The sequence below is a fragment of the Centropristis striata genome, chromosome 22, assembly GCF_030273125.1.
Source record: "Centropristis striata isolate RG_2023a ecotype Rhode Island chromosome 22, C.striata_1.0, whole genome shotgun sequence".
In the NCBI taxonomy this organism is placed as follows: Eukaryota; Metazoa; Chordata; class Actinopteri; order Perciformes; family Serranidae; genus Centropristis; species Centropristis striata.
Genome location: NC_081538.1, coordinates 9,513,348 through 9,530,732, shown reverse-complemented (window position 1 = coordinate 9,530,732; position 17,385 = coordinate 9,513,348). Strand labels below are relative to the sequence as shown.

Genomic DNA, 17,385 nt, shown 5'->3' with positions numbered 1-17,385 from the left:
GACAGAGAGGGAGAGCGTGCAGAGAGACAGAAGAAGAGGCAGAGAGGTATAGCTAAGGTCACGGCAGAGGCGAGTGAGTGCAGACTCTCCACACACACACACACACACACACACATACACAGCACAAATAGAACAGCACAGCGATCCGTTCTTCTCTCTCCTCTCCCACTCTCTCAGTTGTTAATTCGTCTGTAATTTTCCCTCCCCACCTCTCTTCTCCTCTCCTCTCCGCTCCTCTCTTTTTTTTCTGCTCCTCTCTTCCTCCTCCTCCTCTCTATAGCAACAGCAGCAGCAGCAGCAGCTGGCCGCCCAGCAGCTCGTCTTCCAGCAGCAGCTCCTGCAGATGCAGCAGCTCCAGCAGCAGCAGCACCTGCTCAACATGCAGCGGCAGGGCCTGCTCTCGCTGCCCGGGCCCGCTCCCGGCCAGGCCGCCCTGCCCGGACAGACCCTGCCCCAGCCAGGTAAGAGGAGGAGGATGGGAGGGGAGGGGAGGGGAGGGGAGGAAGAGGAAGAAGAGGATGTAGTCATGTTAATCTTGAGCACGTGACTTGCACCAGTGCTGGTCACATGCTTCCTGTGTTTTGTCTGTTTCTCTCTTCCTGCTGTCAGATTTCAGTCTTCCAGCCTGTCTGTCTGTCCCACTCCTCTTCTGTCTTTCCATCATGCCTGTGTTTTGTGTTTCTCATTGGTATGCACCTGTGTCCCCCCTGCGTTATCTCTAAGTATGTCTGTCTGTCTGCCTTCCCCTCATTGGTATGCTCTTCTGCCATCCACTTTGTCCCTAACTCTCCACATGATCGTTTTGTTTAGACTTCCATTCTCCCTTTTCTCTCTCTTCTTGTCTGATTGTGGCTCTCTTTGTCTACCTCTGTTTCTCTCTCTCTCAGCTCTGCTCTGCCTATGTTTGTTGTTTTTCCATCTCTGTTTCTATTCCCCCCGCTCCCCCCCCTCCTCCTCCTTCTTTCCCCGGTTGTTGTTGTTTTTGTTTACTGCCTTCACTGAGAGCCAGGGAGAGGAGAAAGAAAAGAATAAAAGGACAGAGTTATAGAGAGAGAGAGAGAGAGCAGGCTCCATTTTCTTCTCCTGAGCCAAGTAAACACCTATGTTTGTTGTTTACCACCAAAATGGCGCAGACAGAAAACAACAGGACAGGGAGATTGTTAGTAGAAAATCAAAGAAAGTGAATATTGCCTAATTAGTTGCTAAGCAGTGGACAAAGCCTGTTTATCTAGGCTGGAACGTGCACACACACACACTCACTGTAATCAATGTTTTATAGTTCTTCCTCATTGAAAACACTCATTTTGAGAGTTGGGACTACATAAGTGATTTGTTACAAGGATAAAATCACTATCCAACTGGGCAGAGGAGAAGAAGAAAACACTTTGTTTTATTGAGCAGTTTGAGTTCAAATTCAGGTCTACAGTGAAGCAGTGTTGTCTCACAGGGGGCAAGGCCTTGAGTCCTGCAGCTTTATACAACTTTCCTGGTTGTGAAATAAAGTTTGCAGAGTTTAGGTGTCAGCTTTAGTCTTGCATGTAGTTGAGAAACCATATTACTGCAATATATTGTCTACATTATGTTTAATGGCCTCCTTCTTTCTCTCATCTTCACCCTCTTCAATTCCATTTTTCCTCTCTTTTTCCTCCTTCCCCCAGCTGGCCTGAGCCCCGCAGAGCTCCAGCAGTTGTGGAAGGACGTGACCGGAGGCGGCGCTCACGCCATGGAGGACAACGGCATCAAACACAGCAACAGTGGCAACGGCAACGGCGCCGGCGGAGGAGGCGGCGGCGGCGGTGGTTTAGACCTCTCCACCAACAACTCTTCCTCAACTACCTCCTCCTCCAACCCCGCCAAAGCATCGCCGCCCATCTCTCACCATTCCATCGCCAACGGACAGTCCCCCGCCCTCAACCACAGAAGAGAGAGGGAACGGGAACGGGAACGGGAGCGAGAGAGGTAAAATAATTGAAATGTCACCCACCCACCTTTTTTTTTTTTTTCTTTTTTTTTTTTGAAGGAAAAACAAAAGGCAAGAGAAGATGAAAAGTTTACAGCGGCGTGTTTGCAACCCGTCACACAAGCTTGTTGTTTTTGTGCCATGATTTAAAGTAGAAACACATCAGAGTATTTGTCCTCGTTTAAAATAACAGCATTGTTACAAGAGGGAAAACATGATGTTTTGTTTATTTGTTCAATAGTTTATTAGTGTCTTGGTAATATTCAAAAAATAAGAGGCTCCCAGGGGACGACGCGTGCCACTGAACGCACTTAGCTTGCACACAGATATCAAAAGCAGGGAGAGGAAGCCATGCAGGCAGGCACACTTACAACAAGCCTCTCTGGCAGCAAGACAAGGTAACCTCGTTGTACATTAAGTATTTAGTGCTTTCTCTCTTTTTTTTCTCTTTTGAAAATTACCTTCTTTGCTTGCTTGTCATGTAAACAGAATATGTGATGCCTTGAGTGGCGTTTCCAGGATGTTTATCCTTGTGATGGCGTCTTTTATAAATGCACCCAGCACCAAAACACTGACTGTTCACATATCTGCCTATCTGGCCCATGCATTATTCAAAGGCTTTTCTTGGGCGATATTATAATAAGGACTTAGGGTAGCGATGTGTGTGCGTGTGTGTCTGTGTGGATGCTCGGTGGAGACTCACACTGGAGGTGGAAGTGCTGTGTAATTGGTTTAAAGTAGATGCTATCTCTCCAGTACCACTAAAAGGAGTCTTGAAAAAGATACCTTCAGAAGACAGAGAGAAAGAGAGAGGTAGGGAGGGAATGAGAAGAGAAGGAAGAAGGGGGGAAAAAAAGACGTTTTATCTGCGTCTGTGTCCCGAGGGGTGTGTGGTGTCTCATAATGATCGAACAAGGAGTATTGTCAGGAGCACTGCTTACTCACATGCCACGGATCGATGTGGGGAAAGCCCCTCTGTAAAACACAGTGTGAGCTCTGCCAGCACACGAACACACACACACACATTCACGGGCCACACACAGGCATGCACGCACAGAATCATCGACCACACACATACACGCACAGGCATAACCTATAAGCAGACAAACACACACACGTACTGTACGCAACACACTCCCATTCACATTTTCACACACAGACAGACACACACACACACACACACCAGTGCCAAGCCTAAAGGTTAAACTGTCATCTTTAATAGGATGTGCTGTCTAGGCAGGGTCGTAACTTATTTGGGTGCCATTTGAAAAACGCCAGAGCACCCCCTGCCCCCATTGTCCTCAAAGAACATAAGTTACACAGAGTATTAATCTCCTGATGAAAATTATATGGCTGTCTGGATTTTTAATGTTTACTTGAAAGAGGCCACTCCTCCTCCCCCATAATGGCTTTACAGGCTGGATGGAGGCTGTGGTGGAGACTAAGCTACAGCTCACTCCAGATTTCCACTTGGGATGTGAGCTCTCACACCAGTCCACACTGTCTCTGAGTTAACGTAGATGCAGATTCTGATTCTTTAGGCTGACTGGAGATAAATATTTATATATGTAATTACCTGAAGCGAGAAAGACACTGAGAGAGTGCCAGTGGTGGAATGTAACTAAGTACATTTACTCAAGTACTATTTCCATTTATTGTAATTTTATGCCTTTTTATGCTACTCCACTTAATTTTTAGGCAAATATTGTACTTTTTACTCCACATTTGGCTGTCAGCTTTAGTTACTTTCCAAGTTGAGATTAAACATAAAAAACATGATCAATTTTAAGTGATTAGGCCTCATCATAGTATATTAAATAGCTAAAATGAACCCTAGCTTGAGAAAACAATCTCGAGCGGGCCATTCTTTGTAACAAGTACTTTACTTTTGGTACTTTTAGTACATTTTGATTCTAATTCTTTTACTTAATTACATTTTGAATGCAGGACTTTTACTTGTAGTAGAGTAATCTTACAGTGTGGTATTAGTGCTTTTTACTTAAGTAAGGGATCTGAATACTTCTTCCACCACTGGAGAGCACAGACCTCCACTAAGGCCTGGAGCCCAGGGCAGTGTGATATGCAAATCTACAACCACTATGTCTGGATGTATTTACGAAAGAGATATCACCAGTAACTGTACTGTCTGTCCGTGGCGTCTCAAGTCACAGCTGCAAATGATAGCATAACAGAAGTAGTAAAAAAAATCGTAGCTTTCCTGTCATCTTGCAGAGAGACAAACCGATCCTGTGATGAACTTCATGCTCCTCTCCCCTTCTTATTCTCCTGAGCTCCCTACCTCTTCTGCTTGCTTATTTTCTCTCTTTTCATTTGCTCTATTTGCAGTTCACTACATGAAGAAAGTGGAGGGACCCACCCCCTGTACGGTCACGGTGTGTGCAAGTGGCCCGGCTGTGAGAACATCTGCGAGGACTTCGGACAGTTTTTGAAGTAAGATCATGCTTCGGTGACATAGATGTTATAGGAGAGAATACCTCTCCCTGTTAACACCCTGTGAGATTCTGTGTTCCTGTAGAAGAAGCTATTTTATTGTGAGGCACACAAAAGTTATCCCCTGCACCACAGCACCTCCTCTCTGTGGGTACAGAGGGGCCTAACAAAAGAAAACATCACTGCCTTTCAAAAGAGCGCGTTTTGACCTCGCAGACAGCCGGTTGACAGGGTTCAGCCGGAGCAGCACAGGTTTCAAACCAACTCTGATCCATAACAAATCTCCTTCCTGGCGTGGAAGGGCCTGATAGGTTTGTGAAAAAGCGTCAAAAGCTAATGGCAACTCGCACGGCCGCACACTTACCTCCACAACAAAGGCCCCCATTCACTGTTGTCATGGTGCAGGCGCCAGAGCGAATTAACTCTTCATGCTCCATCAACAATTTAGTTAATTAGCTCATTTGTAATTGGCCGGCTTTGTTGCCAGGATGTTAGTGGGGGGACATCAAAGGAAGAAGGTGTTTGCAGCACTGCCGATTACAGGTTATCACATTGCCACTCACTGAGAGTCTCTCTCCCTCTCTCTCTCACTATCACTCTTTCCCTGGCTCCCTGCTCTCACACAGAGAAGAAAAGAAAGGGAAAGCTTTAATTTGAATATTCTAATTAGATTTGTAATTAACTGTGAAATAACGATCTGGCGAGTGTTTTTCACGGGCTGTAAATGTCCATGTGAATTCACATAAACTATTGAAATCAGGACATTGTTCCGGCGTATTTTCCAAATTATGCATTTCTCTACAGTAGCGACTGTAATAAGTTGCGGAAAGCTAAAAAATTTACTGATACAAGAAACTAGTCCACCCATGGGGGAGCTGCTGCAGGATTTAGGTCAGGCTTTTACTAATTCTACAGCAGCTTGTGAATTAAAGCTAAAAGGTGTATCTGTGAAACGAAATGACTCCAATAAAAATAGTGTTTACCAGTCTTTGAAAGACGCAGCCAGACATGACATTAAGCTGCATTTTCACACTCTATCAAAGCATTGAAAACACTCAAAGGAAACACAATTGACAGTGATGGATTTAAATGAACCAGAGGTGAATATACATTCCAACTATTGCCTGACAAGTGTGTTTGCTTATCCCCTGTGGAAAATGCGCCTGTCAATGTCAATATCAGTTTTCTACAGCACATCCATAGGCATCATCTAGAAGCCATGCTTATAGAAAGCCAGTTTGCTGTGTGCAGTGCATGGTCCAGCCTGGACTAGATGCACACAAGTCCAGGTAGAAGAGTTTACCTTGCAGCTTGGGAACAAATGTGTGCGTGAGAAGGCAAGCCTGTTTCAGATTAGCAGGTTTTCTGATATCTTGTCCTATCACCTCAGTACACTTACTTAAAGAAGACATCACTCTGCACTGTACGCTCCGTTCAAACCTAAACCTAAGTCTGTGTGCTCTGAGGATACTGTGTCTAGGTAGCTTAGCTCGCTTATTTAGGCCAGGGGCAGAGATACAGCGTATAAAACGATGTGCCTGTGAATCCGGTAAGCTGGGAAGCCGATGCAAAAGGATGCATGGTTGTAAAGACAAACTGAGAGAGCGAGACAGACAGACGGAGAGAAAACAGGAAGATTTCAAAGTTTAAAGCGGGAGCACAGGTTGGCAGACGGTTTTGTCAGAACACTTGCCAGAACATTGGCTGCAACAAAACAGAACAGTGTCTTGGTTCAGCTTCCCCCCTCACACACACACACACACACACAGCCCTGCGAGTCAGAGGCTGGCTCTGTACTGTAACCCAGCCAGCACATGAAAACAGGCACCAACAAAGAAGGCAGACTCGTCATCAGAACAAAGATGGCTGCTCGGTGGCGTGCCTTGGAGCGGTGATTGTCGGTGTCAGAGGGAGTCCTTTCATGTTTCCGGAGATGCCAGTCGGCTACACACACACACACGACGCACGCACACTCACACACACGACGTGCGCGCACACTCACACACACACAAGCACAGTTTAAACGGGGTTACATAAAGCGGGTGTCAGATTTAGATGACAGTTTAGATGTTAGTAGTTGGGAGTGGGTTACGTGTGCGGCGAGGGGAGGGGGGGTGCCCAAGTCAAGCTGGCGTCTCGTAGCTCGCTGTAGGAGCTCAGCTCAGCGGCGGTGACACGTTTAGTCATCTATTGTTTTGTTGCATGAAGAAACTTGTCAAGATCAGCATTTAATAGCTCTTCAGTGTGCTTTTAAGTGTTCTCACCTGGAAAAGGTAGCCGCGAGGTGGCTGGCACCCTGAATTAGCTCTCTGAAGTTCAAAATGAAATGATATTGCTTGGGAATGTTTCTTGAGTGGTGGGTGTTGGTGTGTGTGTGTGTGTGTGTGTGTGTGTGTGTTTGTGTTAGTTACATGAGCAAGAGAAATGGTGAAACATTAATGCTATTAGTGCATGTGCTGGAGCTATTATTCTGGGGAGCTTTTATAGTAGGCATAAAAAATAGAAATGCAATTAATGCTTGAACATTTCAACACTCCATATGTATCATTTGAATAAGTGTACAAAACCTTGCTTACTTGATGCAGTTTTTGTTTTGACCAGTGTTGTTAAAGTATTCGGATCCCTTACTTAGTTAAAGGACTAATAGCACACTGTGAAATTACTCCACTACAAGTACAAGTCCTGTATTGAAAACATACTTAAGTTTTGTAAATTTGTATTGATGCATTTATGCAAGCAGCATTTTAATTTTGTAAAGACAGGGCTCATTTTGATTACTTAATATACTGTTATGAGGTGTAATGTTAAAAAAAAAAAAGTCTTGTGACTTTAAATTTATCATGTTTTTTATGTTAAATCTTGTCTTGAAAAGTAACTAAAGCTGTCGGCTAAATGTGGTGGAGTCGAAGTACAAAGTTACAAATGTGGAAATACTCAAGTAAAGTACCTCAAAATTGTACTTCAGTACAGTACATGAGTAAATGTACTTAGCTACTTTCCACCACTGGTTTTGACCACCACACGTATTGATCTAAATCACTCTTGCTTCTCTCAGCTTAACAAAAACTGGATCATCACATCCGCTTCAATGCTTCTTTTCCAATATACATGTCTTGCCCCCCTCCCTCTTTTTGGCCTTTCACCTTGTATATCAATATCCTCCCACCTCAATAAGATAAAGTCTTATCTCCACATAAACAGATACTTGCTCCCACACACACACACACTTAACTCTCCCGCTCTCTGTCACCCATCTGCTCTCCTTATTACTGGCAGGAAGGCAGGCTCCCATGTTAAAATGGCAAGCTCAGCCGCTAACGTGAACGTCGGTGTCTGTAACCCACTGCTAATTAAACCCACAAGGCAGCAGCCAAGTGTCTTCGTCTCTATGTAACATACACACACACACATACACACACTGTGGAGGCAGGCAGGCAGGCCCCTGGCCCCTGGATAGCTGAGCTCTTCTCTACCCCTCCACATGTCTGCTGCACTGTGACAAGACCTTTAAAACGGAGGGCATTACTTATGCACCACCACCATGGGGAGAGTGTGTGTGTGTGTGTGTGTGTGTGTGTGTGTGTGTGTGTGTGTGCGCACTTGTTTATGCGTTGCCAGTAGGTGTGCGATGCATGTGTAGTAGCCTCTACATGTGTGTGTACAGTAGTTTGAGTGTGTTTGTGAGTCACATGTCCAGTAGACAGATAGGGGGCCTAACTTGCTGTTCTCTGCAGGGCCTCTGTAGCCCCTGATAATACACACAGACAATTAGCACAAGTGTATCATCCATATATGCTGGCTTGAGTAGATTTATTATTGGGCCCTTAGTGGACGTTGATGGCCTATACATATTCATATACACAGCTGTGGGGGGAAAACCTTTGAGATGCTCTGTCTTTAAGAGAACAGAGTAACTGCAGCATCCAATAGGAAAAAGAAGTCTTTACCAATGTCTGTGTCTCACACACACATCCCTATTTATCACTCTCTTTGTCTTTTCATTTGATGTTATTTGCTCGGATTTCTCTACCTTTCTAACATCTCTCCATCTCCATCCTTTCTCCCCTGTTCTCACACGGCCTTCATCACACGCCTCTTCAAGGCAGAAATCAATGTTTCTCTAAAATGGGGCATGAACAGTCAACACAAACAGGATCCAGCCAGGCCTTAGAGTGCATCCTCCACCTCCAGGTTTACAAAGATTACACCTAGATGATACAGTTAAGATGAGTCACTCTGACTCTTTTTTTCTGTTTCCGTTCTCATTTTCACCTCCAAATTATTTTTGATTTGTTTATAATTGCAGGTAACCAAAAGGCTGCAAGTATTAGTATTAGAGCTACAGTGGAATGACATTTTTATTGTGTAGGAAGTAGTAAGTGTAGGAAAATATCCAGAGTAGAGGCAAGGGGGGAGATAGGAATGGGCAAAATGATGATATATACACTCAAAATTACATAAGTGTTTATGTTTTTCTATATTGTTTCTATAGCAAAGTCAAAAATCCATTATTTTGCCCAATTCTCCCAATGATTGTTTTCTGTCTGCCTGTCTGTGTCCCTCCCCCTCTTATTCCTCCTCCTCCTTTTTTGTCTTTGTGTGGCATTATTAATGCACACTAGGACATGCTGCCATTTGAATATTTCATAAATGCATGTAGTAATCTGCCTGTAATCACCTTGCTAACTGGCCAGTGGTGCAAGGTGTGTGTGTGTGAGGCCTCACTGCAAACACACACACACACACACACGCATTGACAAAATATAAGAAAAACAAGCTGCTTGTCGATGAGAGGCAAACTTAATAAAGATTTCCCCCCTCTCTCTCTCTCTTTTTTTTGTAATGAGGTATCTTCAGGGACAGCGAGCAGCCCGCTCTGTGCTTTTGAAGCAGCTGTAATTCATGACACACGCCATACATCAAGTGCATAAGATAGCATTATGGGCAGTGAAATGAAAAGGGTATTTGCAACATTAGTTCCCTCATCCTGCGAGGGACGTGATTAAATGATTAATGTAATGCCCCCTTTTTGCATGCGCATTCTGAAACAGCAATTAGGCACAGGGCTGGAGAAACCCACCATCGTCCCTCCCCTCTCCGCCGCTATCCCTCATCCATCCCACTCCACCCCTCCCTCTTTTTTAATGCTACCTCATTCTTGATTTATAATGAAAAATTTCTGAGCATTAGAGCTGAAATGGTTACAAAAGTATAAGCAGGGATGAGATGGAATGGTTTTAAATGTGTGCAGTGTAATTGAAAGGTACAGAGCTATTGTGATTACAAATGTTCTATTCAGCTTTTGATTGGCAGGCCAAGAGACGCCGGCTCGATGAGTTCTTGTTTTGCACATTGCAGATAAACAAGAAGTGAGGAAGAGAATAGAGGAATATGTGGTGGGAGTGTGTATTTCTGTGTGTTTGTGTATCAGTTTTGTGTGCCAATCAGTGTTTGTGCAAGTTCATGATAATGTAATCGAGTGTGTGTGTTCTTAGATAAAGCCAGAGAGAGAGGGAGAGAGAGGGAGAGATTTTGTACTCCCTCTAATGCACTGGAGGCAGCGCTGTAAATGATCATTGAAGGGTCTGCAAGCTAACCTATAATTACTGGAGATAAAGTGGCAGCTCTGGCATTTCATAAGCATGCCTCCTCAAAGCTTGCTTTGTGAGTTTGTCACCAATGATCATTTAGATAGAGGCTCATTACCCAGCATCACAACACTTTAGAAACCCCTTTTCGCCCCATATTTGTGTGCGTGTGTGTGTGTCTGCATATGTGTGCTTTAGCAGGAATAAAGGTCTATCTTAATGGTGAGGCTCTTTTGTGTCCTACAGACAAAATCCAATCAAGACAAAAACCCCTCATTGACTGTTATGGCTGTCTGGCTGCCTTTTTCTTCTAATGAGGCGAACACACCAGATACATTTAATATGTCTGCCGCTGGATAATGCACCTTCAGTCGAAGAGCTGCTTTTGTGTGTCAAATGTTGCTGGTGTTAAATTGTGTGTATTGTTTTCGGTAAACGAAGGAGACAAAGCCGTTCTGCTGGGCTGGCATCTTTTATTCTCTGTAGAAAGCAGCGCTCAGGGTGGTACTGAAGTTAGCCATCTAAACTGGCGCGGGCCTATTGTCATGTTAAACATGGCACCACACACCGTCATGTTACTTCTAATTACCTCATTTCACAGTGGAACAATGGTCCCTAACAGTATCCTATAGATAATTGTCCCAGTATAGAAATATTATCATTTAAACAAAACAGTGGTGAAGTTGATACTGTAATTATCATCCTCCACAATTTTGATCATGGTGAAAATGAATAGAAATTGCTGTCTTTTGCTGTAGCTCTGACACCAGTTTTAAAGTTAGTGTGTAACATCTTCCTCTCTCTTTCTCTCTCTTTCTCTCCATCCCTCCAGGCACCTAAACAGTGAACACGCCCTCGACGACCGGAGCACGGCCCAGTGTAGAGTCCAGATGCAAGTGGTACAGCAGCTGGAAATACAGGTAAGTTTTCTGTCAAGTAATTAAAAGGAAAAGAAAAACACACCTCAGTGCAGAGTTGGAACAAAGCTCCATGTATTGTTACGTTTCTACCATTGTCACATTCTGCTGTAGCGAACTCATTTAACTCACTTATCATCCAGTCAAAAACAAAAAATTTTAAAGTTCTGTGAGTGAGAAAAAGGCCACAGTGTGGTCTGCTTAATACTTCCAGACAAGCAGGACCTGCTGAATTCAACAAAGCCACTAAACAAAGGAATCCTCAGGCCTTACAACCAAAGCCATTATGGCTGTTTTAATTGAATTAAGCGTGTGCTTTATTTTCTCTGCTTTCTTTTTTTTTCCTCTTCTTTTTCTTTCCAATTAATAGCGAGCGCATCTCTCCCGGTCTGCTGTGTTAATTAACTGCACTTTGCACCTGAAGAAAGCTCAAAAGGAGGGAACTATTTTCAGTAGGTGGAGCGTGACCTTATTAAGAAGTCATGCTGGCTAGATAATGAGAGCGCTGATTGAGCGACATTATTACTCAGCACTGCCGACAAGCGCTGCTCCTTCTTTAGAAACAAATAGATACGTATGTTTTAAACTCGGCTCAAACAAAGTGCCAGCTGGAATTATTCAGTCTGCCAGTTGAAATGGGGTCACCAGGCTCTGAATAATAGCTTATTTTTTCTCAGATAGAAAGTTATTATTATTAAAATGGAATCAATAAGCAACTACTACTACTAAATATTGGGAATATGATTGAAAAACGTTTTACATTTTAAAACGATGGAGCTGTAACTTGTGTTAGAGTCCTAAGGCCTGCTGGAAGCTCCTGCATAAAGTTATTTTATGGTCTGATAAACAGCTTGTATTTAATTGTTAGGCATCTGCGAGGGATCTTAAAAGTAAATACATTCTGTTGGCCTGTAAAAAAAAAAAAAAAGGATTTATGTTATTTATTTCATTTTGTTTTTCATCAGAACACAAAGCTATTGAAGCTTGCGCCTTACAGTGTGACCAATTACAGCGGAGCACTTGTGTTGTCTGTCCTGTCACTTCTCTTCTCTTTCATTCCATACTCCCACCATCCCTCTCTTCCTCCTCTTTTTCCACGAGAGCCGTCACTAGTAATGAGGCCCAGCTCTGTGTATGTGTGCACCTCCGTGTGTGTGCACGCCTATGTGCTTGTCTATGTCTCTCCGTGTGTTTGCTTCCCGTGTGTATGTGTGTGTGTGTGTGTGTGTATATTAAGGGTGTGGGGGGGTTGAGCCTTTCACACGGTCCAGTCCCTGTCACTCCCTGTGAATTAGATTGATGATAGGCGATGGCTGGGGCCACTAACTGGACCGGGGAGGCGGGGCCGCCTGGCACCCTGTTTGGAAGACCCCTTCACCTCTCAGCAGCTGCTGGCTGCGCTCCATCCCCCTAACAGTGTCCACAGGACTTTGAGCAGACACTCAGGACCACCTAATTTATGGCCCAGCTAGCTTGTTACTGTCAGAGTCTGGCTGACCTAAATTTTGCTATTGACAAAAAGATGAAATGCTATTTGTTTTGCGTGACCTGTCTGCCCCCTCTCCTCCCCCCAGCCTCTCTTATTCTCCTTACATCACCAGCAGAACTGGTGTCTCTTTCTTACATATGAAACCTTTTCTTTCTTCTCACTCCTCTCATATTCTGTGTTCTCATCCATTTGTCTATTCCTCTCTTCTTTTTTCCCTCTACTCTCCTCTAATCCACTCTAATGTACTCTCTTCTTCTTCTTCTCTCTTAACAGCTTTCTAAAGAACGTGAGCGTCTTCAGGCGATGATGGCCCACTTGCACATGCGGCCCTCGGAACCCAAGTCATCTCCCAAACCAGTGAGTGCATATTGCTCTGGCTACCATAAACAGGCTGGGCTACAAATGCAGCCCCCCACACAGAAAATGAACAGTTTAACCACTCAGCAGTCGTGCTGAGTGAGTGACAGAAGATGAAAGAGGGGAATGGGATTTGTAATACCGAGTTATATCAGCTTCTTATCAGGTATTGTGCGGCGTGAGAGGACAATAGAGTTTGGAAGTGTATTGGATGGCAGAGCGACGGAGTCCTCGGCTAAACTGCAGGGTCATTTCTTTTCTGATAGATATAATAGCCAAAACAACCTGTTGGCTGCTGATGACTGTTTGGCTCGGTGGCCGCAGCAGCACTCAAAAAATGGAATGAGAGAGGAGAAGATATGTCATTTTAACAACAAACACCTGAAAATTACAGCTGAGTGGCGAAGATGGTGTGATGTTGACATAAATACCCACAGCGCTGCTGAGAGTGGTTAGAGAAAAGAAAATCCCAAATTGTGAAAGGGGTCATAGAAGAAGGAAAATGATGTCATTGTGCATTTTATTTCTCTCTCTCGCCTTTTTACTTTTAGATTGAATGATTATAAATGCATCTCTCCCAGCCGCCATTTGAATTTAATATTGCGATGATACATTTTTGCAAACATTAGTTCTTTCCGTTTTTTAGACGTTTTGAAATATTTGAGAGCAAAACATTGTTAGCGTGTTTCTGCTGCTTAGTAAGTGCCTACTTTCAATAGAATAATTTTCCTCATCACCTCTCATCATAGAATGTAGATAATCACAAGATAGCATAATTATCCCATAATTCCATCAGGAATCAAACTCCCTTTTTATTATTCAATCTCTCTCTCTCTCTCTCTCTCTCTTTCTCTCTCTCTCTCTCTCTCTCTCTCTCTCTCTCTCTCTCTCTCTCCCTCCCTGTCTCTCTGTCTGTAGCTTTTTTTTTAATCTTCAAAACTCCAGCAGCTTGGTTCCATCTCGTCCAATAAAGAATTTGCAGCCTATAATCCATGCCTGAATATGAATGAATGATGCTAATGAAGTATTGCATTACATAAAGCACACATGAAAGAGCAGCTAATTGCATTTGATGGTGGGGGCAATTCAGACAGAATTCTTAAACGAACAGTTAAGTCCTCAGTTTTAAGGCTCCCCCGTTTTTTAAGGGGAGGTAAGATGAAGATTGGGCGTGGGGGAACAACACCCATGTGTGAATAGACATAACAAAAGAGAGATGGTCGGATTTCAAATGACAGCATGGATTTACACACAGCTGCACGATAGAGAGACATTTGATAAATATGAAAAGTCTCTGTTAGGCTATCAGGGCTGGAAATGAGTCCTGTTTTTTCATTACGAACGACCAGTGCCAGACGAATACAAGACACCGGTGCACTGTCTCCAATATGACCCCATTTATTCTCTGAATCGCACTTCATTAAATGCTACCTTTTGGCCATGCCATGGATGGATGAGAATCAAAGTTAGCAAGGCTGCAAGTTCTGAATAATAAGATCTCTCTCTCTCTCTTCCTCTCTCTCCCTCACTCAACCCCGAGTGTGTATTCAGATGAGAGGTGACAAAGTGCTCACTCCTCCATCCGTTTGACTGTAATCAATTCTATTTTGCACAGGAAAAGTGGGATTGCATGCCTGCAAACATGTCACGCTTGTTGCTGTGTCTCGCAGGTGAAGAGGCGGCAAAAAGGACAAGAAATTATGTTTTAACATTATAAATATACATGCTCATACACACGCAAGAAGGCATTTATTTTGAATTTAGTTTGCATATTTTGAGGTGTTTTCCCCCATACAGTATGTGAGTATTTACTGTATTCTCTTTTGAGGTACATGCTGCCGGTATTTCATAGTTCAAGGTCTGCTTTGGTGCATGTACCAGAATGTCACGATTTCAACCACTGTGACTTAATGACTTAACCCTCTGAACTACAAGCAGTTTTAGGGTGATTGCTCTTTTTATTTTACTCACTGTGGCCTTGTTTTCTGCAACATATAAGTCGTGCACCTCCTAAGGAAACAGCACAAACATGACCACAAGTAAGAAGAACTTAAAAAAATATTTTGTGCTATATAACAGAGGTATAGTGCCATAAATCATAAAAAGAAGATAAATAAAAGTTGAATCTTTTATATTTTATTTGACAAAAAATGTGTCTGTGTGTAAACAGCCTGGAGTTCCATCATTCACAGATTTTTTTTCGTGTGACTGTTGGTCACAGCTGAGTCATTCATTGCTTCCCAGTTGTGCTGAGTCGTGCAGAATTTAGGATCCTGTTAGTGTTTAACAGTTTATTTTGGGTGAAATTTTAAACAAGACATGTAGAATAAGGTGACTTTGGTGAAATATCTTAAGTTTTGATAAATGGCGTAATATTCTAATGAAAACTTGGTTAGAAGTTTGCTGAAAACAATGCCCCTAATATAAGTTAAGTTATTGTTTTAGGTAAATATTTGTGAGATTTGTCTGTGTATAATCAATCAGACCCACTGGGATGTAGATGTATATACTTCCCATGACCTCCCAACTCTCCTCCTCAGCCTCTGTAGTCAGCAGAGGCCTGTATCTGCAGCCAGCCCTTGTCCCAGCCCATCACTGTAGCAGCTCATTACAGCTAAGTGGGCATATAATTATCATCTGCAAACCCCTACATCCACCGGAGTCTCTCAAACTTGACATTTTATCGTATTTATCAACACATGCCACAAATGACCGCCGATACCTCCTCCTCAGCCTCGCTGCTCCATCTCTCAGCGCCTTCGGCCCCCCATTCCCTTCCTTCTTTCAAGTCGGTTTTAATTCAAACTCTCGCATCGAATGCATTCCACTTGTAGACTCACAATTAAGGCAATTTGGTTTGAATATGTAACGATGTCATTACCATTCCAACCAAATTAGCGCAGAGACTAAAAGGTCAGTTAGGAATTTTCCAGTCGGTTAGAGCCTCTCACATGAGATTTAGGAAGCAAACGCAAAAGTGGTGGAAAAGCCGGACGATTAGCGAGCACAGTTGGCATTCTTGCCAGAGGTGACTAACACGATCTGGTCCCTGATGTTGAAGGAGTGGAGGAGACACAGACAGAGTTACTGTGAGTGTGTCACCAAAACTCTCCATACAAGTGGCTTTTCTGCCTCAGATAAACTTCTACTTGGTATTATTTCTCATGCAACACTGTATAGAGGGAGTAAATCAACTACAACTTTAATAATGACTTCCACTTGTGTTGTTGATGATGTTTAATTAGTTCGATCTATTAGTCTTAATGGCAATCAACCCTCTCTCACTGCACCATCAACTCACTGGTTCCACTTGTAATATAGATTACTTCACTGGCTGCAAAAGAAGACTGTATAGAAGTCTATCTGAAAATTACCCTACTTCTCACTTGATTTATTACTTCAGTAAACATTTTCCTAACAAGTTTATGGTCTCATCAGTTTTAAGTCTTCTACAAAACAGCATGGTGCCGATTTTATAACTTTTGCTCCCATTTGGAATAAAATAAACAATAATGGCTTGGCTACCTTGTGATTGACGTTAGATCGTTACCATGGCACACTGTGCTTTCATTTTAGATCTTTGACCCTTTCACAGTGTGTTTTCAGTTCATTAAAGTTAATTGTAACATTTTGATTGGCTGTTAATTTTGATTTACAAATGCACCTTGTTAACTAAGCCTGCTAACTAGTACTAACATTAGCTGGTAACTTAGCATCCCCAGATATATATATATATATATAGTCACTTCTTGCTCCAAAAAAACAAGATAGGAACAGCCAAAATTGGGTGATGTCATCCACCTCTATGGGGTCACCCTTTCCTACCAAAGTGGAACATATTGTCATGAGTTGGGTTGTGGTTCTGGACCAGGGTCAGATAACCCCTGTAGCCCAGTTCACACCAACAGCAAACATGGTTTTACCAGCTTATTGCTTCAGCGTAAAAGGATTATGGGTGGTAATAGTGGGGGAGATAGACAAGTTGGGAGGGAGGGAGGGAGGGAGGGAGAAAGGGAGGGAGCGATAAATAGAGAGATAAAGAGAGATGGGGCCGGGATAACACGGAGGCTGATCGTTGGATAATCTTGAACAGCGTGCTCTAATTAGAATTCTTATGATACAATTTGGTGGTTGTAATTAGTGGAGATGGGCTGGCTCCTCTCCACGAGCCTTGTTAGTGGAAACACAGCTGTGTTAGAGAGGAGGAGAGCAGACACTCGGCTCTGTCAGAGGAACCACAAAATAATGCCTTCCTCTCTCTCTCTCTCTCTCTCTCCCTCCCTCCCTCTCCCACTTCTTGTATCTGCCTCTCCACCCGCGCTCTATCCTCCTCCATCCCAGCTCAACTTGGTGTCCAGCGTCACCATGTCCAAGAACCTGCCCTCAGCATCGCCCCCCAACTTACCTCAGACGCCCACCACACCCACAGCACCCATCACACCCATGGCCGCCATGCCCCAGGTGCCATCAGTACTGGGAGGAGCCAACGTGCCCAGTATGGGAGCCATGCGCAGACGCCACTCGGACAAATACTCCATGCCTCTGTCGTCAGGTAGGACCAACTACTCAGCACTGAACACCACACACACACACACACACACAACATGTTCGCTCAGTTCGCCA

The 17,385-nt window shown here is 43.5% G+C and overlaps 1 protein-coding gene across 1 annotated transcript in view; it reads left to right on the top strand.

Annotated features, from left to right (window-relative positions):
* The window catches only part of foxp2 (forkhead box P2), a 135,032-nt gene that overhangs the window by 102,161 nt on the left and 15,486 nt on the right, over window positions 1–17,385 (top strand). Inside the window, exons 8-13 of the mRNA XM_059325695.1 lie at window positions 281–461; window positions 1,659–1,959; window positions 4,307–4,411; window positions 10,832–10,919; window positions 12,679–12,762; window positions 17,104–17,314. Coding sequence (XP_059181678.1) covers window positions 281–461; window positions 1,659–1,959; window positions 4,307–4,411; window positions 10,832–10,919; window positions 12,679–12,762; window positions 17,104–17,314 — 970 coding nt within the window. The remainder of the gene's footprint in view (window positions 1–280; window positions 462–1,658; window positions 1,960–4,306; window positions 4,412–10,831; window positions 10,920–12,678; window positions 12,763–17,103; window positions 17,315–17,385) is intronic.